Source organism: Coregonus clupeaformis, chromosome 14 (genome assembly GCF_020615455.1).
Source record: "Coregonus clupeaformis isolate EN_2021a chromosome 14, ASM2061545v1, whole genome shotgun sequence".
Taxonomy (NCBI): Eukaryota; Metazoa; Chordata; class Actinopteri; order Salmoniformes; family Salmonidae; genus Coregonus; species Coregonus clupeaformis.
In genome coordinates this window covers 47,406,024-47,432,639 of record NC_059205.1, presented here as the reverse complement: position 1 = coordinate 47,432,639, position 26,616 = coordinate 47,406,024, and the positions used below count along the sequence as shown (strand labels likewise).

Here is a 26,616-nt window from a genome sequence, read left to right as displayed (position 1 = left end):
TCAGTGTCAGATGCACCAGCTGTGCGTCAAGTGCTTTTTCTCCGGGCCACATGAGCTTTGACTGTAGTGAGGCTGGGCAGCGCGACAGAACCCTGGATGTGGACAGACTGGCGGGTCTCAGGAAAGCTAGAAAGCCTCCGTTCTGAGGAGGGCAGTGTAGAGAGCATTCTTAGTTTTCCTCCACTGATGATGATATCCAATCTGTTTATTCTTACTTTTGTGAGTCAGTACCCAAGAACAACACAGTCATTTTTCAGAACACAATGAGAGGTACTCAGAATGACAGTTTGTTTTACACCACTGTGCTAGTACAGGATAAAAAGTTGAGCTGAAGGGGATGTTAGATAGTGGGTCCATGGCTACTACTCTCTTGCGCAGAATGTGTACTCTCGGTTGAGGGAGGCAGGAGTGGTAGAGGGGAACTTTCTAGCTCCTTCCAGACATCATCCTGGTGGTGTTGTGGTGGGAACAAACTAGCCCAGTGGGCATGTGTGACTTAAATTCAACTTTATGGCCTTCTGTTATGTAGTCCCAGTGCTTATTGTTGATGGGCAGGTTGTATGAACTACATTGTGGGAACTAATGTGTTGAAGTCTCTGATTAGACAGTGAGTTTCTATGTGCTCACGCAGGTGACCCACTTTGAGCTGTGGCTGCACCAAGGGCTAAGCTATTGTGTGTTGTCTCTTCGTGTACAGGTATGTCATTTTATTTTGTCAGAATTATGTTGTATATCATTTTACTTGTATTGTATAGTGTGTTGTTAGGCACTGAATGTGTCCCCTGTCGGTCTGTCCCCCTGTCGGTCTGTCACCTGTTTTTCTGTCTGTGTCCCAGGAGCCAGAGTAAATGCCAAAGACAACAAGTGGCTCACTCCTCTGCACCGGGCCTTGGCTTCCTGCAGTGAGGTACGTGTAGTGATACTGTCAGCCCTCACACACACTCCTGTGCATATGTGTTTGACTGTTAAGTGTGTTGTGATTTTTAAATGCACTTTAAACAAAGTTGAACATGATTTGAACTGTGTTCCTGTAGGAGGCTGTCCAGGTGTTATTGAAACACTCTACTGACGTGAACGCCAGGGACAAGAACTGGCAAAGCGCCGCTCCACATCGCTGCGGCCAATAAGGCAGTCCGCTGTGCCGAGGCCCTGGTCCCTCTCCTCAGCAACGTGAACGTGTCCGGACCGGGCCGGGCGCACGGCGCTGCACCATGCAGCCTTCAGTGGACACCAGGAGGTTAGCAATTAGCATGGACATGATTACACACTGTAGTCTACACTTTATACCTGCCCTATCCCCACGTTGAGCTTACTGTGCATCCGATTACTTACAATGGTTGTATGTAGGGCTGTGGCCGGTAATTGGATAACCGTGACATTGACGGTTTTGGATGAAGAACACCATGAAAATAAAATTACCGTCAAAACCAAAAAGAAGTATGATTTTCTCTCCATAAAATGTTTTATCACCTTTATTTTAATGTAGATATACTTTATCCATAGCGGGAGTGTTAACTATTGATTATATGGTATTGTTTTGCTGACTTAGTTGGAGGAGATATAGACAGTTTAATAGATGGACTATCTTTTGATGCACCGCAATCACCAAATCTGCTCTATGCGCGAATAGGAGAGAATCTTTGAAGGTCAATTCAGGTTAATTGAAGAGGGGGGGTGAGGTGAAAAGTGGGGACCGGGGTAACTATAGTACCTCTAGATCTATAGCCTACAGGCTGGGGGTGGGTGGGTAGCCTCTGACCTCTGACCTTCACCTCTGACCTTTTCATTGTTACAGTAGATCAGAGGAGTGAGGTGAAAAAGATGGCTCTCATTGCAAAAAAAACCCATAACAACCTGTTTGGGCACATTTCAGTTTCACACCTAACGACGATGGAGAACCAGATGACTTGGCCAGCCTGTTTGCAGAATATGCGCAAAACCCATAGGCTACCTACTAAGAATTCCAGCACCACAAACGGGACACCGATAAGTGGCGAGCACTGCCAGACACTGGAACTCGTTATTTAGTCATAGGAATGGTGCCTTTACGAACGGTGGAGAAACCCGCCTTCAAATAAATGCTCTGGAAATTTGACAGACTATACGAGTTACCGGGGAGAAAGTATTTGTCTCAAACAGCGGTCCCTACCTTGTTCAACAAGGTGAAGGGGGGAGGTTCAGGCAGAGCTAAAGGACGTAGATTTGTTTATTTTTGCACTGAATATGGACATGTGGTCAAGTGTAAATATGACTCCTTACATGAACCTAACAGTGCACTATCTGACGAAAGACTGGACACTGAAATCCAACTGTTTGGAAACAACCTACATTCCGAAAAGAATTCCTTGACTGGGCCCTTGACGAAAATCTAATGTCCTGTATCGCCACAGACAACAGGGCCAACATTGTGGCTGAAGTGAGGCAACTGAACTGGCCTTGGCTAAATTGCTTTGGCCACAATCTCCATCTCGCTGTCACCATCAATGTGAAGCCAGAGCACAGGCCGTGTTCTAGGCCTATGTAGAACTCTGGTGGGCACTTTTTAGCAGAGCTGGCGATTTAAAAGAGGGACCTAGTAAGGCCCAGACCGAGCTGAACCTCCCAATTCACAACCTCATTCTTGTGAGAAATGAAGTTTTAATAACTAAGCTGTAATAACCATTTATAGGCTATTCAATGTTAAAAGAATAAGCTATGCAAAATTATTGTTCATGAATAATTGTAATTCAGATGCCCGAGCAAATAAACAAACAAAATAGGCTAGTTTCCTTGAATCACTTAATGTTGCATTACCATAGGCCCATTGTTTTATTTAGCCAATCATACTCTAATTAAACCACTGATTATAATGAGTTAATAATGAGAATATAGAACATATTCTGGGAATCCTACATGTTACGTGTGTATACTATACCAGAAAGCATGATCATTAGCTTCTTCTGGATTGTTTTAAATCGCGTAGCCTGTCGGAAGGCAGCGGGTGCGGCGAATAGGCTTCCAAATAGATGACTGTTGAGTTGTGAATGTCAGTGAAAGAGAGGCTCAACCAGGCATATCGCAATTTTTCAAAATACAATGGAGGGAAAACAGTTTGGAAAGCAATTGGCTTATTGCTTCAAAGAGAAGAAGATGAAAATACTAATGTCTTTTTAATGATCAAAATCCTCAACTTAATTGAGGGAACAGTATTATTGGCATCGGCTATATCCCCGGTGAGTGTGCATATTCACTGTCTTTATCACTGGGTCAGTGCCACTTGAAAGTCGTGTTGAAAAAGATTCTGCTAATCTCTCTAGTCATATAAAGTGTAGTAGAATTGCGTGATTTTAAAATAATAAAAGGCCACATTTTTCCAGTGAAAAGAAACCTACTCCACCACCCGCTGCATTGAACAGCCTGTGATTGAGTTATATTATTAGCCTAAATTATGACTATCCAATTTACTAATCACATTAGGAATAGTCAGCTATTTTACATAAGTTCCGAGCTGGTCATGGGTGCACTTCAGCCACGCTCAAGGTCCTAAACGATATTATAACCGCAATTGATAATAGACAGTACTGTGCAGCCGTCTTCATCGACCTGGCCAAGGCTTTCGACTCTGTCAACCACCGCATTCTTATTGGCAGACTAAATAGCCTTGGTTTCTCAAATGACTGCCTCGCCTGGTTCACCAACTACTTCTCAGATAGAGTTCAGTGTGTCAAATCGGAGGGCCTGTTGTCTGGACCTATGGCAGTCTCTATGGGGTGCCACAGGGTTCAATTCTTGGGCCGACACTTTTCTCCGTGTATATCAATGATGTCGCTCTTGCTGCTGGTGACTCTCAGATCCACCTCTACGCAGACGACACCATTTTGTATACATCTGGCCCTTCATTGGACACTGTGTTAACAAACCTCCAAACGAGCTTCAATGCCATACAACACTCCTTCAGTAGCCTCCAACTGCTCTTAAACACTAGTAAAACTAAATGTATGCTTTTCAATCGAACGCTGCTGGCACCCGCCCACCCGACTAGAATCACCACTCTCGACGGGTCTGACCTAGAGTATGTGGACAACTACAAATACCTAGGTGTCTGGTTAGACTGTAAACTCTCCTTCCAGACTCACATAAAGAATCTCCAATCCAAAGTTAAATCTAGAATCGGCTTCCTATTTCGCAAACAAAGCCTCCTTCACTCATGCTGCCAAACATGCCCTCGTAAAACTGACTATCCTACCGATCCTTGACTTCGGCGATGTCATTTACAAAATAGCCTCCAACACTCTACTCAGCAAACTGGATGTAGTCTATCACAGTGCCATCCGTTTTGTCTCCAAAGCCCCATACACTACCCACCACTGTGACCTGTACGCTCTTGTTGGCTGGTCCTCACTACATGTTCGTCGTCAAACCCACTGGCTCCAGGCCATCTATAAATCACTGCTAGGCAAATCCCCGCCTTATCTTAGCTCATTGGTCACCATAGCAGCACCCACCCGTAGTCTGCGCTCCAGCAGGTATATCTCACTGGTCATTCCCAAAGCCAACACCTCCTTTGGCCGCCATTCCTTCCAGTTCTCTGCTGCCAATGACTGGAACGAATTGCAAAAATCTCTGAAGCTGGAGACTCTTATCTCCCTCAATAACTTTAAGCATCAGTTGTCAGAGCACCTTACCGATCACTGCACCTGTACACAGCCCATCTGAAATTAGCCCACCCAACTACCTCATCCCTATATTGTTATTTATTTTGCTCTTTTGCACCCCGGTATCTCTATTTGCACATAATCTCTTGCACATCTAGCATTCCAGTGTTAATACTATTGTAATTATTCTGCACTATAGCCTATTTATTGCCTTACCTCCATAACTTGCTACATTTGCACACACTGTATATATATTTTCTGTTGTATTTTTGACTTTATGTTTTTTTACCCCAAATGTAACTCTGTGTTGTTTTTATCGCACTGCTTTGCTTTATCTTGGCCAGGTCGCAGTTGTAAATGAGAACTTGTTCTCAACTGGCTTACCTGGTTAAATAAAGGTGAACAATTTTTTTTTTATAAGTTTGCAAATGTGATGATGCATGGAATGCTTGATATTTTTCATGGAGAAAATTAGCTTCCCCAAACTTGAGAGCAAGACTGGCCTAAACGCGCTAATGTTTTCCTTTGCTAATGTCCGTCCCGCCCCCCTGTCAGCTGTCAGTTTTGTCGATGACCACGTACATAAGACACGCCAATCACCGACACCTGAAGTTCCATGACCATCACAGCCCTAGTTGTATGCTTGAGTTTGTTCAGAGGAGGCTTTGAATAAAATCCGATCTGAGTGTGAAATGCCTTACTGAGGGTAAATGGAAGCTCCTCTTGTGCCCGGCTCAGCCTTATACAGTTTAAGGTACTTTACCGTATCCATTTCAGTAAGGCCAGATTGTCCAAATTCTACCCAAATATTGATGGTACATGTGACAGGTGTAAAAGCTCCTTGGCGGACTTGACCCACATGTTCTGGTCCTGTCCCCGTCTGGCAGATTATTTGTCCACTATTTAAAACCCTTTCTGAAGCATTTGATATAAAGTTGCAGCCTAGTGCAGAAATTGCTATTTTTGGAGTACCAAACAACAATCCTTCTCTGACCAATAGACAGCTAGATGCCATTGCCTTTGCCTCCATGTTAGCCCGCAGAAGGATTTTATTGGATTGGAAATCTATCAATCCTCCCTTAGCCTCTCTTTGGCTCAAAGATCTGAAGCTGTTCCTAAAATGAGAAAAAATGAAGTTACCATTCGAGGGTCAACCAACTCATTTTATTCCTCCTGGGACCCGATGATATCCTATTTTGAACAGCTCCAAACACTTCCTCCAGATTAGTACTCTTGGCCCCACCTTGAGATTACTGCATATAGGCCTATAAAATCACTTAATCACCTGAAATTGTTAGGCTATTACATTTTTGCTTGAAGTAACGTTGTTGTATACTTTTGTTTTGTTTTCTGACATGTAACTCAATTACTTTCCCTTTCTTTTTAAATGTGTTTGGAGGCATTCTGGGGGGGGGGGAGGTCAAAGGGGACTAAAAGGGGAGAAATGTACCATGTCTTTACATGTTATCTTTCATTCATTGTGAATACAAAATATATAATTTTAAAGGGAAGGCTTTGAAGCCAGATTTAGCGGATTTTGCTGTTTAGTTTTCCTCAACCTGTGTTTTGTTTCTCTCTCCTCTCCCTGTTAGATGGTGAGGCTGCTTCTCTCCAGAGGAGCCAACATTAATGCCTTTGACAAGAAGGATCGCCGAGCAATCCACTGGGCTGCTTACATGGGTGATGAGTTTACCACATCATTTACATTCTGACTAATGTCCTTTATACCAATGAATGAATGAATGAATGGACTGTGTGTTAGTCTCACAGCTCAGCTGTATGAGCCACGTCTAGTGTGTTATTATGTCAGAATCATGTACTAAGTAGGTTGATTAGATGTTTTCAGTTGTACTAACATGATGTAGGTGTTGCTTATGGTGCTGTGTACCACTGTAAACTAATCTATCTCTCCCTCTCTCTGCCTATCTCTCTGTGTTTGTATCTCTGTTTCTCTCTTAACCCCCTTACTATCTCCCTCCCCCTCTCTCTCTCTCTCTCTCTCTCTCTCTCTCTCTCTCTCTCTCTCTCTCTCTCTCTCTCTCTCTCTCTCTCTCTCTCTCTCTATTTATCCCTCCCCCTCTCTCTCTACCATAGGGCACATTGAGGTGGTGAAACTGCTGGCCTCTCATGGATCAGAGGTGTCCTGTAAAAACAAGAAGGCCTACACCCCTCTCCACTCTGCAGCCTCCAGTGGAATGATCAGTGTGGTCAAGTACCTCCTGGACCTTGGTGTGGATGTGAGTCAACACGCATTCAAATGTGTAGGGGGTTTTCATAATAGTAATGAAGAGAGAGGTTAGAGCCAGTGATTTGGACCAGGGGGTTTTCATAACCAAGTAATGAAGAGAGAGAGGTTGGACCAGGGGTTTTCAGAACCAAGTAATGAAGAGAGAGGTTGGACCAGGGGGTTTTCAGTAACCAAGTAATGAAGAGAGAGAGGTTGGACCAGGGGGTTTTCATAACCAAGTAATGAAGAGAGAGAGGTTGGACCAGGGGGTTTTCAGAACCAAGTAATGAAGAGAGAGAGGTTGGACCAGGGGGTTTTCAGAACCAAGTAATGAAGAGAGAGAGGTTGGACCAGGGGGTTTTCATAACCAAGTAATGAAGAGAGAGGTTGGACCAGGGGGTTTTCATAACCAAGTAATGAAGAGAGAGGTTGGACCAGGGGGTTTTCAGAACCAAGTAATGAAGAGAGAGAGGTTGGACCAGGGGTTTTCATAACCAAGTAATGAAGAGAGAGAGGTTGGACCAGGGGGTTTTCATAACCAAGTAATGAAGAGAGAGAGGTTGGACCAGGGGGTTTTCATAACCAAGTAATGAAGAGAGAGGTTGGACCAGGGGGTTTTCAGAACCAAGTAATGAAGAGAGAGGTTGGACCAGGGGTTTTCATAACCAAGTAATGAAGAGAGAGGTTGGACCAGGGGGTTTTCATAACCAAGTAATGAAGAGAGGGTTGGACCAGGGGGTTTTCAGAACCAAGTAATGAGAGAGAGAGGTTGGACCAGGGGGTTTCATAACCAAGTAATGAAGAGAGAGGTTGGACCAGGGGTTTTCATAACCAAGTAATGAAGAGAGAGGTTGGACCAGGGGGTTTTCATAACCAAGTAATGAAGAGAGAGGTTGGACCAGGGGTTTTCATAACCAAGTAATGAAGAGAGAGGTTGGACCAGGGGGTTTTCATAACCAAGTAATGAGAGAGAGGTTGGACCAGGGGTTTTCATAACCAAGTAATGAAGAGAGAGGTTGGACCAGGGGGTTTTCATAACCAAGTAATGAAGAGAGAGGTTGGACCAGGGGGTTTTCATAACCAAGTAATGAAAAGAGAGGTTGGACCAGGGGGTTTTCATAACCAAGTAATGAAGAGAGGTTGGACCGGGGGGTTTTCAGAACCAAGTAATGAAGAGAGAGGTTGGACCAGGGGGTTTCAGTAACCAAGTAATGAAGAGAGAGGTTGGACCAGGGGGTTTTCATAACCAAGTAATGAAGAGAGAGGTTGGACCAGGGGGTTTCATAACCAAGTAATGAAGAGAGAGGTTGGACCAGGGGGTTTCATAACCAAGTAATGAAGAGAGAGGTTGGACCAGGGGGTTTCAGAACCAAGTAATGAAGAGAGAGGTTGGACCAGGGGGTTTTCATAACCAAGTAATGAAGAGAGAGGTTGGACCAGGGGGTTTTCAGAACCAAGTAATGAAGAGAGAGGTTGGACCAGGGGGGTTTCAGAACCAAGTAATGAAGAGAGAGAGGTTGGACCAGGGGGTTTTCGAACCAAGTAATGAAGAGAGAGAGGTTGGACCAGGGGTTTTCATAACCAAGTAATGAAGAGAGAGAGGTTGGACCAGGGGGTTTTCATAACCAAGTAATGAAGAGAGAGAGGTTGGACCAGGGGGTTTTCAGAACCAAGTAATGAAGAGAGAGGTTGGACCAGGGGGTTTTCATAACCAAGTAATGAAGAGAGAGAGGTTGGACCAGGGGGTTTTCATAACCAAGTAATGAAGAGAGAGAGGTTGGACCAGGGGGTTTTCAGAACCAAGTAATGAAGAGAGAGAGGTTGGACCAGGGGGTTTTCAGAACCAAGTGACCTGATCAGGAATGTATTGTTTTGTTCCCCCCCCCCTCTCTCTCTCTCTCCACTCTTTTCCCTCCCTTGCTCCCTCCAGATAAATTAGCCCAATGGGTACGGTAACACCCCCCCTCCACGTGGCATGCTACAACGGGCAGGATGTGGTGGTGAATGAGCTGATCGAGTGTGGCGCCAACGTGAACCAGGTGTACGAGAAGGGTTTCGCCCCACTCCACTTCACGGCCGCCTCGCGCCATGGGGCGCTCTGCCTGGAGCTGCTGGTGGGCAACGGGGCCCTCGTCAACATCAAGGTGAGGAGACCGGATGACCAACACTGTGTCTGAACTAAATAACACCCTATTCCCTATGTAGTGCACTACTTTTGACCAGGGGCCCATAGAGCAAGGAGCCGTGATGACACTGCCTGTGTCCCAAATGGCACCCTGTTCCCTTTATAAGTACACTACTTTGGTTCAAAAAGTAGTGTACTTATAAATAGGGTGCCATTTGGGACGCACACACTGACGCAGCACATGGCTTAGTATTTGGCCCTGGTCTACATTCAAATACCAATGGAATAGGCCTAACAATGCAAACTAAATGCCATCAAGCGCTCCTCCAATACGTGTTTGATTTTGCCTGTGGTCAGCAGCACAGACTGCCGTGTGAACCATCTTTGTCTTTCTATCTGCAGAGTAAAGATGGAAAGACCCCCCCTCCACATGACGGCCATCCACGGGACGCTTCTCCAGATCTCAAGCCATCATCCAGAATGGTGAGTCGCTGTGAATGCTCTCAACTGAATATATATGAACCAGTAGGCTCTTCAGCATTGTCTTTTGTCTTCAAACCATGATTCACTGGCACAGAGCAATGTTACTTGCAATGTGGTTGAACATGAAGCTTCATGAGGCCTCTAGGGTCAAGTGGTTGACGTGTGTGTGTGTCTGTGTGTGTGTATGTGTGTGTGTGTGTGTGTGTGTCTGTGTGTGTCTGTGTGTGTCTGTGTGTGTGTGTGTGTGTGTGTGTTCTGTAGGTGCTGAGATCGACTGTGAAGAAAAGAATGGAAACACACCTCTGCACATCTCTGCTCGCTACGGCCATGAGTTACTCATCAATACACTCATCACGAACGGAGCTGACACAGCCAAGTGAGAACACACACAGTTTCCAGCAAAAATGCAACATGCATCTGCAATTCTGTCATTGACCGAATTCCCGCTTGGAGACTATGCTCAACACATTGTGGTGTGTGGGGGGTTGATAGACAGGGCATTGCAGCATGCTGATGTGTTGATCTGCTGTGGGGTTTAATGAGGACTGTGATGTGGTGCTGTTTCCAATCTTAGCTGAATCAACTGTAAGTCGCTCTGGATAAGAGTGTCTGCTTAAAGTCTAAAATGTAAAAAATGTGTTGCAGGCGGGCGTCCATGGGATGTTCCGCCTCCACCTGTCTGCTCTCAGTGGGTTCTCTGACTGCTGTCGGAAGCTCCTCTCATCAGGCTTTGATATAGACACCCCTGACGACTTTGGAAGGACCTGTTTACATGCTGCAGCAGCTGTTGGGTGAGTGGACTGGTCCAGGCTTTACACCAAGGAATATTTAGTTCATGAACTGGAAAGCCACCAGAAAGAACAAACACATATTCACACTCTTACATTTCACATTGTTTAGCAGTATAAAAAAATCGTATAGATCATTAGTGCGGTATCATTTCTGTATAATGTGGTTCCATGCCATGGTGGTATTGACTTGCGCTCTGGTCTAAATTGTCTTTATATCTTCTTGAAAGAGAAGAGAAACCTGCAAACTGTTCTTGCTAGTATAACTTTTTATTATTGCTTTTATTAGCATTATAAAAACAGTGATACTAGCAAGAGCAGTGTACGGGTTTCTCTTTTCTTTAAGGTTCTCATTGTTACCATCCACCTGATAGCTCAGATGTGAAAGGGCCTTTCTGAACTTGATATCTTGTTACCATCCACCTGATAGCTCAGATGTACGAGAGCCTTTCTGAACTTGATATCTTGTTACCATTCACCTGATAGCTCAGATGTACGAGGGCCTTTCTGAACTTGATATCTTGTTACCAGGAACCTGGACTGTCTGAATCTGCTGCTCAACACAGGGGCAGACTTCAACAGAAAGGACAGCTTCGGAAGGTCTGTCTGTGGCATCAAATAACTTTCATATGTGATCTTTATGATAATGGGGAATATAGTATAGGGGCATATAGGAATTATTAGGGGAAATATTGGGCGGCAGGTAGCCTAGCGGTTAAGAGCGTTGGGTCAGTAACCGAAGGTTGCTGGTTCAAATCCCCTAGCTGACTAGGTGAAAAATGTGTCTATGTGCACTGCAGCAAGGCACTTAACGCTAATTGCTCCTGTAAGTCGCACTGGATAAGAGTGTCTGCTAAATGACGTAAATGTAAAATGTAAATGTTTTACAGCTCCAATAAGCTGTTTCTGTTGTTGATGTTGAATGGTTTCTGTGCGTTCTTCTAGGAGTCCTCTGCATTATGCGGCAGCCAATTGTAACTACCAGTGTCTGTTTGCCTTGGTGGGGTCTGGGGCCAGTGTGAACGATCTGGATAAAAGGGGTTGCACCCCGCTCCACTACGCTGCTGCCTCCGACACAGACGGAAAGTACGTCTCACACCTCTCTTACTGTTGTGTGTGTTGTGGTGCCATGACCTTTCACATTTCACTGTAGTCTGGAGAGTATGTTGTGGTGCCATGACCTTTCACATTTCACTGTAGTCTGGAGAGTATGTTGTGGTGCCATGACCTTTCACATTTCACTGTAGTCTGGAGAGTATGTTGTGGTGCCATGACCTTTCACATTTCACTGTAGTCTGGAGAGTATGTTGTGGTGCCATGACCTTTCACATTTCACTGTAGTCTGGGAGTATGTTGTGGTGCCATGACCTTTCACATTTCACTGTAGTCTAGAGTATGTTGTTGGCCGTGTTTGAATACATACTAGTGTTAAATCTGCAGTGTGAAAGCTTGGCCACGTCTCCTTTGGGAAAGTGTCTCTGCTTGCTTATCTGTCTGTCTTGATGTTGGTATAATGATTAGTGAACTCTTGACCTCTGACCTCTAGGTGTCTGGAATATTTGCTGCGAAACGACGCTAACCCAGGGATCAGGGACAATCAGGGCTACAACGCCCAGTCCATTACGCGTCTGCGTACGGACACCGCCTCTGTCTGGAGCTGGTGAGTCAGAACCACAGGGGACTAGACGCCCTGCATTCACAGACCATTTTGTCTGCGTCCCAAATGGATGTAGGGCCCATAGGGCTCTGGTCAAAAGTAATGCACTATATAGGGAATAGGGTGCCATTTGGGACAGACGTTGATATTCAGTAGGTTTTAAGGTGTGGTTGCATGTTTGTCGTGGCCGCATCGTCACTCTTGATGTTCTTTTTCCAGATTGCAAGTGAAACACCTTTAGATGTGGTAAGTACCAGTTGGTTACTTTTCCTCACACTAGCTTGTTTAAGATACGAATGCAACACCCCAGTATGTCTGCAGGGGCTGGTCACTGAGATTTACAACATGAAACATGCTACTAGACTAACCTTCAAAGTAAATATGTTACAAGTCTAAACTGGCCCGTCCTTGTCTTTCCCCAGCTAATGGAAACCTCAGGGACAGACATCCTGAAACGACTCTGATGTCAGAGCTCCCATCAGCCCCCTACACTTAGCTGTGAGTAAAGCCTACCTGCTCCTGTAGGGGTCTCGCCACATGACAAATGGCACCCTATTCCCTATTTAGTGCACTACTTTTGACCAGAACCTTATGGGCCCAGATCAAAAGTACTGCACTACATGGGAAATAGGGTGCTATCTAGGATGCAGGCATGGTGTTGTTTTTCCACGAAAAGTTGATTGTCCAGACACTCACACACCATGTTCCTATCTGTTCCTGATTAGTGTAAAATACATGCATATTTTGACACGGTGATGATGAGGATGATTTCCTTATTTTGCCATTTGAGTTAATCAACCTCCAACAGAGGAGTAGTAGTGTGTTTGTTTCTAAATCTCACGCTTGGCAGGGACCTTCGATGTTGATGCTGGGCGGGAGAAAAAAATGGGCACCCGATTTGAGAGACACTGGTCTACTTTAGAGGTCTAGGACTGTTTCTGTTCAGGCATACCACTGGTCTACTATAGGACATTGAATATATTAAGAGTGTATATCTGTTCAGGCGCACCACTGGTCTACTATAGGACATTGATTATATTAGGAGTGTATTTCTGTTCAGGCATACCACTGGTCTACTATAGGACATTGATTATATTAGGAGTGTATATCTGTTCTGGCATACCACTGGTCTACTATAGGACATTGATTATATTAGGAGTGTATATCTGTTCTGGCATACCACTGGTCTACTATAGGACATTGATTATATTAGGAGTGTATATCTGTTCAGGCATACCACTGGACTTTGCTTCAGACTGTGTGTTTGTTTCCATTCAGGCGTACCACGGCCACCACCATGCTATGGAGGTCCTGGTTCAGTCTCTGCTGGATCTAGACGTGAGGAACAGCCAGGGGCGCACCCCTCTGGACCTGAATGCCTTTAAAGGCCATGTGGAGTGTGTTGGCGTCCTCATCAACCAGGGAGCCTCCATCCTGGTTAAAGACTTCACCCTGAAGAGGACCCCCATCCACGCTGCAGGTACGCATAGGATATCACGTAAGACCTAGAGATTCTGTAATTCAAAAGTTTTCCTTACCAAGATGGACATTTGTTTGGTCATGTTGCTAGGGACGCCAATGTCCACTCTAGGGATATTATATAGCATAGTGTGAAAATGCCCACTACACACTGATCTAAGGTCATTTTTGTCATTATTGCTGAGGATCTGGGGAGGGTAAGCTGATCCTAGATCAGTGCACAGGGGACTTCTATCCAGAGCCAGGTACACAGCTAGCAGGTGACAGGCTTCGAGGGCCTCAGCCCCAAAATGTTTTATTATCTGCTGTGTTAACATCATGAGGATGTCATCTACCAATACCACTGTTCTAGAAATCTGTCTGTTCATGTGAAGGTAATAGTCGTCCAGCAATCAGCTCATATCCTCTCTGTTTAGCCTCCTCTAGCTACCAACGGTCAATCATCTCACATTCTTATATCCTCTCTGTTTATCCTCCTCTAGCTACCAACGGTCAATCATCTCACATTCTTATATCCTCTCTGTTTATCCTCCTCTAGCTACCAACGGTCATTCGGAGTGTTTGCGTTTGCTGATTGGAAATGCTGACCTCCAGAGTGCAGTGGACGTTCAAGGCGGGGAATGGACAGTAAGTCAATTGGGTTTTGGATACAATTCCTGAAATAAAGAGATTTTGACACTAGTTCTACGTCCCAAATGGCACCCTATGCCCTACTTGGTGCACTACTTTAAACCAGAACCCTATGGGCTCGGGTCAAAAGTAGTGTACCATATAGGGAATAGGTTGCCATTTGGGACTCAGCCTAGTTATTACCAGTTTGTAATATGACCTTGTTGTCTTGTGTATCAGAACCCCTCTGATGCTGTCGGTGCTGAGCGGACACACAGACTGTGTGTACTCACTGCTCAACAAGGGAGCCAGCGTAGAAGCCAAAGACAAGTGGGGCAGAACAGCGCTACACAGAGGGGTGAGGAGGAGAGCTGGCTGTATACGCTCACACACAGAAAGAGGCGGGGAGGCTCAAATATACATATTATCTTCAGAAAAGTAGTTGTCCATGGGTAGTGGTGTATTCATCCCTGTAGGGGACCTGTCTCCAGACATCATTTGTAATAATTGATGATTCATTATTATATCATTGATTATTAGTTATTCAAATCCATTCTTGTCTCCCCGCCCTTCCTCCCAGGCGTTGACGGGTCATGAGGAGTGTGTGGAGGCCCTGCTGCAGCACAGCGCCAGCTTCCTGGTTCGGGACTGTAAGGGGCGGACCCCTGTCCACCTGGTGGCGGCATCCGGACACATCGGGGTGCTGGGGGGGGCTCCTACACGCCGCCCAGTCAGTGGAGACCCTCCCCGTCATCACAGACAACCAGGGCTACACGCCACTACACTGGGCCTGCTACAGCGGTGCGTACTGGACTAACGGAACACTAGATCTTTTCTGATTTTCTCTCTTCAGCACCGTAAACATGTCCCTGAATTAGGCAGGCCATACAACTAGGGGTGTAGCGATTCGATTTGTATCACGATTCGTGGTTGTCGATACGATTCAAGGGCGATATTGGTTCATTTAGAGCGATACGATCCGAAGCGATTCAGTGACTTGAAATCGATTCAGTAACCTTTTAGCCAAAAATTCAACCAGTGTGACTGAAATAAATACCTGGATACTGGACAGTGCAGGTGAAGTTTCCTAGATTCCTGTTTCTTGTAAGGACCGCAATGGTGGCTTGATAATTTCTCGCTCGTCGGCTTCTCCTCTGTCGTCCGCCATGCTATGTTTTGTTGTCTTTGCGCCTTTGCGCTGCTGCTGGCGTGGGGCGATGGCGTCACGGATAGGCAGACTGAATCGAGTAATGTTTAAAGCCTTTATCATTAAAAGTGCTAAGAAAAAACATCCATATAAAGTCTGGCGTGCTTAAATCCAATGGGTTATTTCCTAGTATCGATACAATCGATTTATTACATTTTAAAAGCGATGTTAGAGTGATATATGTTGTCCAAAAGGCCAACTGCTCGAGCACAGATCGATGTAGTTGGATCATAGGAATATAAATCGATACATCGATGTAGTAGATGGATCGTTACACCCCTACATACAGCAGTGCGTACTGACTAACTGGACTGTAGCTCTGTTCTCTCCTCCATGAAGTGTACACTCATTCACTCCCTCTTGTGGCTTGAAAAGCATTCGATTGGTGTGGGCGGAGCCATGTGGGGGAATGAACAAGACTACAACAGAATTAGGGGTTATGACTCTCAGTGGAGGACCTTACACTGAAACAGGACTTTGTCAGGGATTGACATAGCATATGTTGTAGCTAAAACATATTTTGTGACTTCACCATTGTCAGATGTGTAGCTTTCTCTGAGAGTATTGTTGTGGTCTGCAGCGGCGTCATCTTTTTCGGTATGAATCAATCTTCCACTAGGCCATGACACGTGTGTAGAGGTGCTGCTGGAACAGGAGGTTTTCCACAAGACCGAGGGCAACTCGTTCAGCCCCCTCCACTGTGCTGTGATCAATGACAACGAGGGGGCTGCAGAGATGCTGATTGACACTCTGGGGCCGGCCATTGTCAACGCCACTGACACCAAGAGCGGGTAACTACAGCACATGACAAAGTCCTTTTCTTCTGGAGAATAATGTTGTCTTGGGAATAAAATGACCTCTGGGGTTGGATGAGGGATTGTAGATTACTTTTAATACATCTATTAGTGATTTTATATTTCTATGGTATAAACAGGGTTAATTGAACAAACTTGTTTATAACAGTCCTACATGATATCGGTGAAATAAGTTTCCTCTCTCTCCAGGACCCCCCCTGCATGCGGCGGCTTTCACGGACCACGTGGAGTGTCTTCAGCTGCTGCTGGGCCACAACGCCCAGGTCAACTCCCCCGATGCCTCCGGGAAGACCTCCCCTCATGATGGCTGCTGAGAGCGGACAAACCAACGCTGTCGGTGCGCAGCCCCCCTCTCCTCCGCTTTGCCTCGCCCAGCCGGCTTAAGTTCAACATGTCTGTTTTACATTTTAATAAGTCGCTTAATTTCCTAATTGAGTTTCTTTATGTTTCTCTGTCTGTGTCAGAGCTGTTGGTGAGCAGTGCCAAAGCAGAGCTCACCCTGCAGGATGCAGTCAAGAACACTGCTCTTCATCTGGCCTGCAGTAAGGTGAGCATCCCCACATGAAGATGGCGTTCATCTGAACAGTTGGCTCTCTCTGGTTGAAATTTTGGTCTGACATGTTTGACTCTGGTTTTTAAAGGGGCATGAAACCAGTGCTTTGTTGATATTGGAGAAGATTACAGACAGGAACCTCATCAACTCGACTAACGCAGCCTTACAGGCGTACGTATGGTTCAGCTGTATTAATTGGGCCAGAAGAATTAGAAGAAGTGCACTATATAGGGAATAGTCTGGCATTTGGGAGGTATCCTCATTTGCTGCTGGCTAATCTGGCGGTACTTTCTCCTCAGGCCGTTACACGTTGCAGCCAGAAATGGTCTGGCGGTGGTGGTTCAGGAGCTACTAGTGAAGGGTGCTAGCGTGCTAGCAGTCGATGAGAATGGTAAGATCCATAACGCTAACACCGTTTTCTTCTGTACTTCTCTTCTCAATGTGTCCACAAATGTTTCTCTCTAGTCCACTGCTTGGTTATTGTCTTAACTTTGTATCTCCTAGCCTGCTGTTATTTCATGTTTTTCACCAAAAGTGTTATAGTAAGCGGTGATGCTCCTGAAGTGACCCTCTGCTGTTCTGTTTGAACCCCTCAGGTTACACGCCTGCCTTGGCCTGCGCCCCCAACAAAGGCGTGGCGGACTGCCTGGCGCTGATCCTGGCCACCATGATGCCCGTGTCCCCCTGCAACCCGGCGCCCAGCCTGTCCTTCAGTGCCATTAACCACTACACCACCAGCCCCTCCAAGAGTGTGACCTTCGACAGCCTGCCCGTGCTGCGCAGCGAGCACAGCTCCTACTGCAGCTTCAACAACATCGGCCACCGCGACCACGATGGAGGCTTCTACAAGGATGAGGAACTCAACGACTCAGACTCAGAGACATACTGAGGGGGTGGTGGTCGCTGCCCAGGAGGAGCCAAGGGCAGGCGGATGGACAGTGAAGTGGGGCAGAGGCCACAAACAAATCCACACATACACACCGTGTCTTAAATCACCACAGCCAGCTTTGGGAGGGCACGAGCCGAGACAGTCCGCACAGGAGCCTTAAGAGTCCCGCAGTTGGGAGAGAGAAATGGAGGGAGGGAGAGGGGGAGGCACAACAGGCTGGCTGGCCACACTCATCCTCTCGTACCACCAGGTGTCCTTCCAGCAGATACTGGACTTCGGACCTGGAACTGCTGCTGCTATACCCCACCTTTACCTTTACCCACAAAGGTCCTAAAGCGGTAGAAACTGTCCAGCCAACAGACAGACGGACACCTTATGGCGGCAATAACCTGTAGTCCAAGGGGATAGTAGCACTTCACTGAGTGAAAAACAGACATTGACCAAAAGATGTGGAAGAAGCCTTTTCAAAACCTGTTTTGACAGTAGAAATGGGATTGAGCGTTTTGGGCTGAGAAAAAAACATAAGGAGTGATGTTTCATTTAAGTTTTATGAGAGTGATGGTCATGTTTATCCGCACACTAAGACAGTCAGAACGCACCTAGCCTCTTGTCTGTAATCCATGTGGGAGGAGGGGAAATCATTTATTTTTTATGAACAAACATTTTAATAATATCATTCATGTCTTAAGCTCCTGACCCTCTGTGGGAACCAAAGAATCGTAGTATTTGCTCTCATGAGTAATTTCAAAGAATTTCCATCCCCAATGGCACCCTATTCCCTTTATAGTACACTACTTTTGACCAGGGCCATAGGGTTCTGGTCAAAAGTAGTGTACTCTATAAAGAATAGGGTGCCATTTAGATTTTGCATTTGTATGTGAGCGACAGGACTTTTTACATTTGCGTTATTAAACCTACCTGTCCTTTGCCCTCTAGAAAATATTTTAGAAAGTAAATTATTAATTCATGTATTCTTTCTTGTGATATTTATGTCATCATTTTGTGCCTTCTTTAGTTACTGAGGGGAGGTTAGGAGAGTAGGGGCAGCTGTATGGCGAAAACAATGATGCACACTAAGTACTACAACGTTTGTGAAAAGCACTGATACTATTCCGAGGCATACGGGGGGAAAACATGCCTCCCTTGGAGAGGAGAAACACTGTAAACCAATGGTAGGACAGCAGCATTTAGATTTTCTTCTGTTGAAAAAAATATATATATATTATTTGTCTTGGTCTTATAATCAATGTATTTTGACAGGTTTTGCTTGCTTAACTTCTTCAAAAAAATGAAACCACTCAATCCTTTTATGTGATTGCTTGTTCAAACCCCGTTTTTGTCTCTTTTTGAAAATAATTTTAACTGGAAATATGTACAATACATATGCTATGTTCGTCAAATCAGGATCAGGAGGTTCACAGGTTTTTTCGTGTCCTTTTTTTTTCTTTAAAAGGATGAAACTAGCATGTACATATGAAATAGTGACTGAATTCGAAACTCCCATGAATTCTTTCAGTATCTGAAGATTGCTGTACATTTTATGAGTAATAAAATAAAGAAATGAGTTATGTTATTTAATAATGAACTATGGGTTATCTGTTTTATGTGACAACCGCAGTATCAATTTCTAGGTGACAGTGGTGCTAATCCCAAAAGAAAGGCTACATACAAAAAGGAACAAGAAGTCTATTGGCAAAGTGATGAATATTGCATGTACCTTGGCCTAGCGGTGTGGGTTATGTATTTTATTTTTCATGGCGTCCTCAACATTACAGTTTTAAGGGCAACAATAGCCTAAATTTGTTTACAACTCGCAGGGATTTCCATACGTGAGCTTTCAACAACACAGAGTGTTGCATCAGCACGAGATCGAAAGTCGTCAAATCTGTACAGTCATTGTTCGTCATCACTGATAAACGTTGAAACTGATCAAAAACCGCTGGAGCGTTCAGTCTATCCCGTGCTGGAGGATTGCGTTTGTTTTCGCTCTGGATGCGCGTTCATTTTGGCAGGAAATGTGCTGATTTTGCAAGGAGATGGAGAATAAAGAGTTCAAGGTAGACATGTTATTTATTTTTAAATCTTCAATTATATTAATTACTGTGTAATTTTATATTTTTATAATATAAAATTAAATAATATAGGAATATTGTTTAACAAATGAAATAATGTGCTATTCATGCTGTAATATCAAACTAGAAAGTATATGGCCGGGGAGTCATGAGAGTTGGCTAAAGGTACAGTAGGGTCAAATGGGGGTCAAAGGTTATGACAGCACCTTCATAAATTCGTCCAAAATGGCACCCTATTCCCTATGTAGGCTAGTGTACTACTTTTGACCAGGAGCCATAGAAGGGTTGGCTGGCGTCACGAAAATGATGCTCGCGCATCGATGGCCGGAAGTCGTGTATCTTGTTATGATTCTGTACCTCAGCTAACAACAAGCTGCCATGTGGGGAATCGTAGCTCTATGGCATGTTTCAGCTCGTTGTATGGTGTTATTGATACCATGTCTTGTTTTGAGGTGTTTTGACTGATATCATGTCTATGCAATGACTAAAATTCGCTACCTAGCTAACCAACAACAACTGTAACAATGTATTTGAGGCGAGTTCATTGTTCAAATGTATTTATGTTTGCATTAAACATTTAGAGACTAAATATAGTTTACATGTTGTCTAAGTCAAACCCTGTCTATTTTGCCCCATAGTTGCATGCCAGTTTTGTTGCTAAACAACCAACCCCTCTATAGAGTGTTACAGTGGAGGTGTGATAATACCCATAAAACCTAGCGGTCAAACAGGGAAATGGTTCCAATCGTTTTCCACCATTAATTTTTCCCATAGGCGATTTTAGAAACACATAAAATATTTTATTTTATTTATTTTTTTATTTTATTTCACCTTTATTTAACCAGGTAAGCCAGTTGAGAACAGGTTCTCATTTACAACTGCGACCTGGCCAAGATAAAGCAAAGTAGTGCAATAAAAACAACACAGAGTTACATATGGGGTAAAAAAACATAAAGTCAGAAATACAACAGAAAATATATATACAGTGTGTGCAAATGTAGCAAGTTATGGAGGTAAGGCAATAAATAGGCTATAGTGCAGAATAATTACAATAGTATTAACACTGGAATGCTAGATGTGCAAGAGATTATGTGCAAATAGAGCTACTGGGGTGCAAAAGAGCAAAATAAATAACAATATAGGGATGAGGTAGTTGGGTGGGCTAATTTCAGATGGGCTGTGTACAGGTGCAGTGATCGGTAAGGTGCTCTGACAACTGATGCTTAAAGTTATTGAGGGAGATAAGAGTCTCCAGCTTCAGAGATTTTTGCAATTCGTTCCAGTCATTGGCAGCAGAGAACTGGAAGGAATGGCGGCCAAAGGAGGTGTTGGCTTTGGGAATGACCAGTGAGATATACCTGCTGGAGCGCAGACTACGGGTGGGTGCTGCTATGGTGACCAATGAGCTAAGATAAGGCGGGGATTTGCCTAGCAGTGATTTATAGATGGCCTGGAGCCAGTGGGTTTGGCGGCGAACATGTAGTGAGGACCAGCCAACAAGAGCGTACAGGTCACAGTGGTGGGTAGTGTATGGGGCTTTGGAGACAAAAGCGGATGGCACTGTGATAGACTACATCCAATTTGCTGAGTAGAGTGTTGGAGGCTATTTTGTAAATGACATCGCGAAGTCAAGGATCGGTAGGATAGTCAGTTTTACGAGGGCATGTTTGGCAGCATGAGTGAAGGAGGCTTTGTTGCGAAATAGGAAGCCGATTCTAGATTTAACTTTGGATTGGAGATTCTTTATGTGAGTCTGGAAGTTGAGTTTACAGTCTAACCAGACACCTAGATATTTGTAGTTGTCCACATACTCTAGGTCAGACCCGTCGAGTGGTGATTCTAGTCGGGTGGGCGGGTGCTAGCAGCGTTCGATTGAAAAGCATGCATTTAGTTTTACTAGTGTTTAAGAGCAGTTGAAGGCTACTGAAGGATTGTTGTATGGCATTGAAGCTCGTTTGGAGGTTTGTTAACACAGTGTCAATGAAGGGCCAGATGTATACAAAATGGTGTCGTCTGCGTAGAGGTGGATCTGAGAGTCACCAGCAGCAAGAGCGACATCATTGATATACACGGAGAAAAGTGTCGGCCCAAGAGTTGAACCCTGTGGCACCCCCCATAGAGACTGCCATGGGTCCAGACAACAGGCCCTCGATTTGACACACTGAACTCTATCTGAGAAGTAGTTGGTGAACCAGGCGAGGCAGTCATTTGAGAAACCAAGGCTATTTAGTCTGCCAATAAGAATGCGGTGGTTGACAGAGTCGAAAGCCTTGGCCAGGTCGATGAAGGCGGCTGCACAGTACTGTCTATTATCAATCGCGGTTATAATATCGTTTAGGACCTTGGCGTGGCTGGCGTGCACCCGTGACCAGCTCGGAAACCGGATTGCATAGCGGAGAAGGTGCGGTGGTATTCGAAATGGTCGATGATCTGTTTGTTAACTTGGCTTTCGAATACTTTGAAAGGCAGGGCAGAGATGGATATAGGTCTGTAGCAGTTTGGATCTAGAGTGTCACCCCCCTTTGAAGAGGGGGGATGACCGCGGCAGCTTTCCAATCTCTGGGGATCTCAGGCGTTATGAAAGAGAGGTTGAACAGACTAGTAATAGGGGTTGCGACAATTTCGGCGGCTAGTTTTAGAAAGAAAGGGTCCAGATTGTCTAGCCCAGCTGATTTGTGGGGTCCAGATTTTGCAGCGCTTTCAAAACATCAGCTGTCTGAATTTGTGTGAAGGAGAAGCGGGGGGGCATGGGCAAGTTGCAGCAGAGGGTGCAGAGTTGGTGGCCGGGTTAGTGGTAGCCAGATGGAAAGCATGGCCAGCTGTAGCAAAATGCTTGTTGAAATTCTCGATTATTGTAGATTTATCGGTGGTGATAGTGTTTCCTAGCCTCAGTGCAGTGGGCAGCTGGGAGGAGGTGCTCTTATTCTCCATGGACTTTACAGTGTCCCAAAACTTTTTGGAGTTAGTGCTACAGGATGCAAATTTCTGTTTGAAAAAAGTTAGCCTTTGCTTTCCTGACTGCTTGTGTATATTGGTTCCTAACTTCCCTGAAAAGTTGCATATCGCGGGGGCTATTTGATGCTAATGCTGTACGCCACAGGATGTTTTTGTGCTGGTCAAGGGCAGTCAAGTCTGAGGAGAACCAGGGGCTATATCGGTTCTTAGTTCTGTATTTTTTGAATGGGGCATGTTTATTTAAGATTGAGAGGAAATTACTTTTAAGGAACAACCAGGCATCCTCTACTGGCGGAATGAGATCTATATCCATCCAGGATACCTGGGCCAGGTCAATTAGGAAGGCCTCCTCGCTAAAGTGTTTTTAGGGAGCGTTTGACAGTGATGAGGGTGGTCGTTTGACCGCGGACCCGTTCGGGCCGCAGAGCAATAAGGCAGTGATCGCTGAGATCCTGGTTGAAGACAGCTGAGGTGTATTTAGAGGGTATGTTAGTCAGGATGATATCTATGAGGGTACCCATGTTTACGGATTTAGGGTTGTACCTGGTAGGTTCGTTGATAATTTGCGTGAGGTTGAGGGCATCTAGCTTGGATTGTAGGATGGCTGGGGTATTAAGCATATCCCAATTTAGGTCACCAAGCAGTACAAACTCTGAGGATAAATGGGGGGCAATCAATTCACATATGGTGTCCAGGGCACAGCTGGGGGCTGAGGGGGTCTGTAGCAAGCGGCAACAGTGAGAGACTTATTTCTGGAAAGGTGGATTTTTAGAAGTAGAAGCTCAAACTGTTTGGGCACAGACCTGGATAGTATGATAGAGCTCTGCAGGCTATCTCTACAGTGGGTGCAACTCCACCCCCCTTTGGCAGTTCTATCTAGACGGAAAATGTTATAGTTGGGGATGGAAATTTCAGAATTTCTGGTGGCCTTCCTGAGCCAGGATTCAGACACTGCTAGAACATCAGGGTTGGCAGAGTGTGCTAACGCAGTGAATAACTCAAACTTAGGAAGTAGACTTCTGATATTTATGTGCAAGAAACCAAGACTTTTGCGATTACAGAAGTCATCAAATGATAGCGCCTGGGGAGTAGGAGTGATACTGAGGGCTGCAGGGCCTGGGTTAGCCTCTACATCACCAGAGGAACAGAGGAGGACTAGAATAAGGATACGGCTAAAGGCTTTAAGAACTGGTCTTCTAGTGCGTTGGGTACATAGAATAAAGGGGGCAGATTTCCGGGTGTTATAGAAAAGATTCAGGGCATTATGTACAGACAAGGATATGGAAGGATATGAGTAAAGTGGAGGTAAACCTAGCGTTGGGTAACAATGAAAGAGATAGCATCGCTGGAGTCATCAATTGAGTCGGTCTCCGCGTGTATAGGGGAAGGTGCAAAGGAGCTATCTAAGGCAGGTTTAGCTAGGCTGGGGGTCTACAGTGATATAGTACAATTAGAAATAACCCGAAACAACAATAAACTAACCATGTTTGGGCTGAGGCTAAACATAAACAGGATGTAGTACCGTAAAAAGGAACAGTCCAGCAGATATCAGCTGTATAGCTGAGTTATCATAAGGTCGGTGGTGAAGACTAGTAAGAGGCCCGCGGCTGGCGTGTGCTAGCGGGCCAGGGCTAGAGATGGATGGAATCTTCGTGGTTAGCGTCGTAACCCATCCCGGTTTGTCGGCAGACCAGTCGTGTAGGATCGGCGGGGCTCCGTGTCAGCACTAGGTGTCCCGTCCGGTTGACAGAGAGGTAGATAGCCGGGAGTGGGCCTGGCTCAGGATGATTAGCCAGACCACAGCGTCCGTTTTGTTGTAGCCGGCTGGTAGCGATGAATCCGGAGTTAAAGGTCCAGTGATTCAGTGATTCGGCGGAAAAACTGATATGTTCTGGGTCGATACAGCGCTTGTTTTTCCCGCGGAAAAAAAATCCAGTATTCTGGGTGAAACACCGCTAGCTGTGGCTAATAGCAAGTAGCTAGTTAGCTGGCTAGCTAGTTTCAACTGGAGATTCTAGATTCTAGATAAAGGTAAGTCGATAATAGAATCCGTTCCACATTGAGTGAGGCGGGTTGCAGGAAAGTATATTTTGTAGAAGGATGAAAAGTCTGATAGGATATGCGAAAAATACAAAAAACAGGGTATTTACAGGCTATTTACAGACACACGACAGAAACAGGACTGCACTACTTCGCCATCTTGGAAAAAAAGTGGCGTGGCGTTTTTTGTAACCATGTAAATCTCTGTCGGACAAGTTGATGTATTTGATGTATTTTCCTATTACATGTTGACATTTCATTGAGATATTTTGTGTTTTAATGGCGCATAAAATTGAAGTACAAACTAACTCTGCTTTCTGTTGTCGCCCAGCAGAGCTGCAGTGGTGACCTTCACTACCGTGACCCACAAGGATCGAGGCTTCCCAAATACCAGCCTCACCCTCAGGCAGGGAAAGAAGAAGCTGCCCAGACCTACACACACCCTTTATTGCAGGGCACTTAGAAGGACTGGACCAAAGCTCACTGTCAGATGCCAGCTGTCGTCAGAGTCTTTTCTCCTTTTGTATCGCCCAAACGGTGTAATAGAAGACCAGTTCTTCTATTCCTCCTCTGTTCCTCTGGTGATGTAGAGGTTAACCCAGGCCCTGTAGCCCCCAGTATCACTCCTATCCACCAGGCGCTATCATTTGTTGACTTCTGTAACCGTAAAAGCCTTGGTTTCTTGCATGTTAACATCAGAAGTCTCCTCCCCAAGTTTGAGTTATTCACTGCGTTAGCACACTCTGCCAACCCTGATGTTCTAGCAGTGTCTGAATCTTGGCTCTCCGTCTAGATAGAACTGCCAAAGGGGGCGGAGTTGCAATCTACTGTAGAGCTCTATCATACTATCCAGGTCTGTGCCCAAAGAGTTTGAGCTTCTACTTCTAAAAATCCACCTTTCCAGAAATAAGTCTCTCACTGTTGCCGCTTGCTACAGACCCCCCTCAGCCCCCAGTTGTGCCCTGGACACCATATGTGAATTGCTTGCCCCCCATCTATCCTCAGAGTTTGTACTGCTTGGTGACCTAAACTGGGATTTGCTTAACACCCCGGCCGTCCTACAATCTAAACTAGATGCCCTCAATCTCACACAAATCATCAAGGAACCTACCAGGTACAACCCTAAATCCATAAACATGGGCACCCTCATAGATATCATCTTGACTAATTTACCCTCTAAATACACCTCTGCTGTCTTCAACCAGGATCTCAGCGATCACTGCCTCATTGCCTGCGTCCGTAATGGGTCCACCCCTCATCACTGTCAAACGCTCCCTAAAACACTTCAGCGAGCAAGCCTTTCTAATTGACCTGGCCCGGGTATCCTGGATGGATATTGACCTCATTCCGTCAGTAGAGGATGCCTGGATGTTCTTCAAAAGTGCTTTCCTCTCCATCTTAAATAAGCATGCCCCATTCAAAAAATTCAGAACTAAGAACAGATATAGCCCCTGGTTCACCCCAGACTTGACTGCCCTTGACCAGCACAAAAACATCCTGTGGCGTACTGCATTAGCATCGAACAGCCCCTGCGATATGCAACTTTTCAGGGAAGTCAGGAACCAATATACACAATCAGTTAGGAAAGCAAAGGCTAGCTTTTTCAAACAGAAATTTGCATCCTGTAGCACTAACTCCCAAAAGTTTTGGGACACTGTAAAGTCCATGGAGAATAAGAGCACCTCCTCCCAGCTACCCACTGCACTGAGGCTAGGAAACACTGTCACCACCGATAAATCTACGATAATCGAGAACAGTAGTGTGTAGTCATAAAAACTCAAAGAGTGAGGGTGTGGCCATCCTGTTCTCAAAAGGGTTTTTGCCTTTGTCATATGAGGTTGAAGAGGTAGTTGAGGGGAGGTTATTAAAAGTTAGAGTGAGGTATGAAAACATCACTATGTGTCTGATAAATGTATATGCCCCAGTGGTGGCAGTTGAGAGGGTATGTTTTTTAGAGACATTATCAAATACCATTGAGAAATGTAATACTGAGGATTAGTTATTTCTTGCTGGGGATTTCAACTGCACAGTCAGTGATTTAGATAGAAATCACATAGAACCTCATATAGCCTCAAGGACTTTT

The 26,616-nt window shown here is 45.1% G+C and overlaps 1 protein-coding gene across 1 annotated transcript; it reads left to right on the top strand.

Moving 5' to 3' along the window:
• Window positions 1–836: 836 nt before the first annotated feature.
• LOC123481316 (serine/threonine-protein phosphatase 6 regulatory ankyrin repeat subunit A-like) lies at window positions 837–17,466 on the top strand (the record flags this gene model as incomplete). Its single annotated transcript, XM_045224865.1, has 19 exons — window positions 837–907; window positions 6,227–6,314; window positions 6,729–6,871; window positions 8,853–9,005; window positions 9,389–9,469; window positions 10,115–10,260; window positions 10,789–10,857; window positions 11,203–11,343; window positions 11,804–11,906; window positions 13,193–13,394; window positions 13,932–14,020; window positions 14,583–14,732; window positions 14,856–14,859; window positions 15,829–15,996; window positions 16,214–16,330; window positions 16,489–16,571; window positions 16,666–16,748; window positions 16,877–16,968; window positions 17,174–17,466. Coding segments are annotated over 19 exons (2,276 nt in total), but the record flags the coding sequence as incomplete, so codon positions are not given.
• Window positions 17,467–26,616: the final 9,150 nt, after the last annotated feature.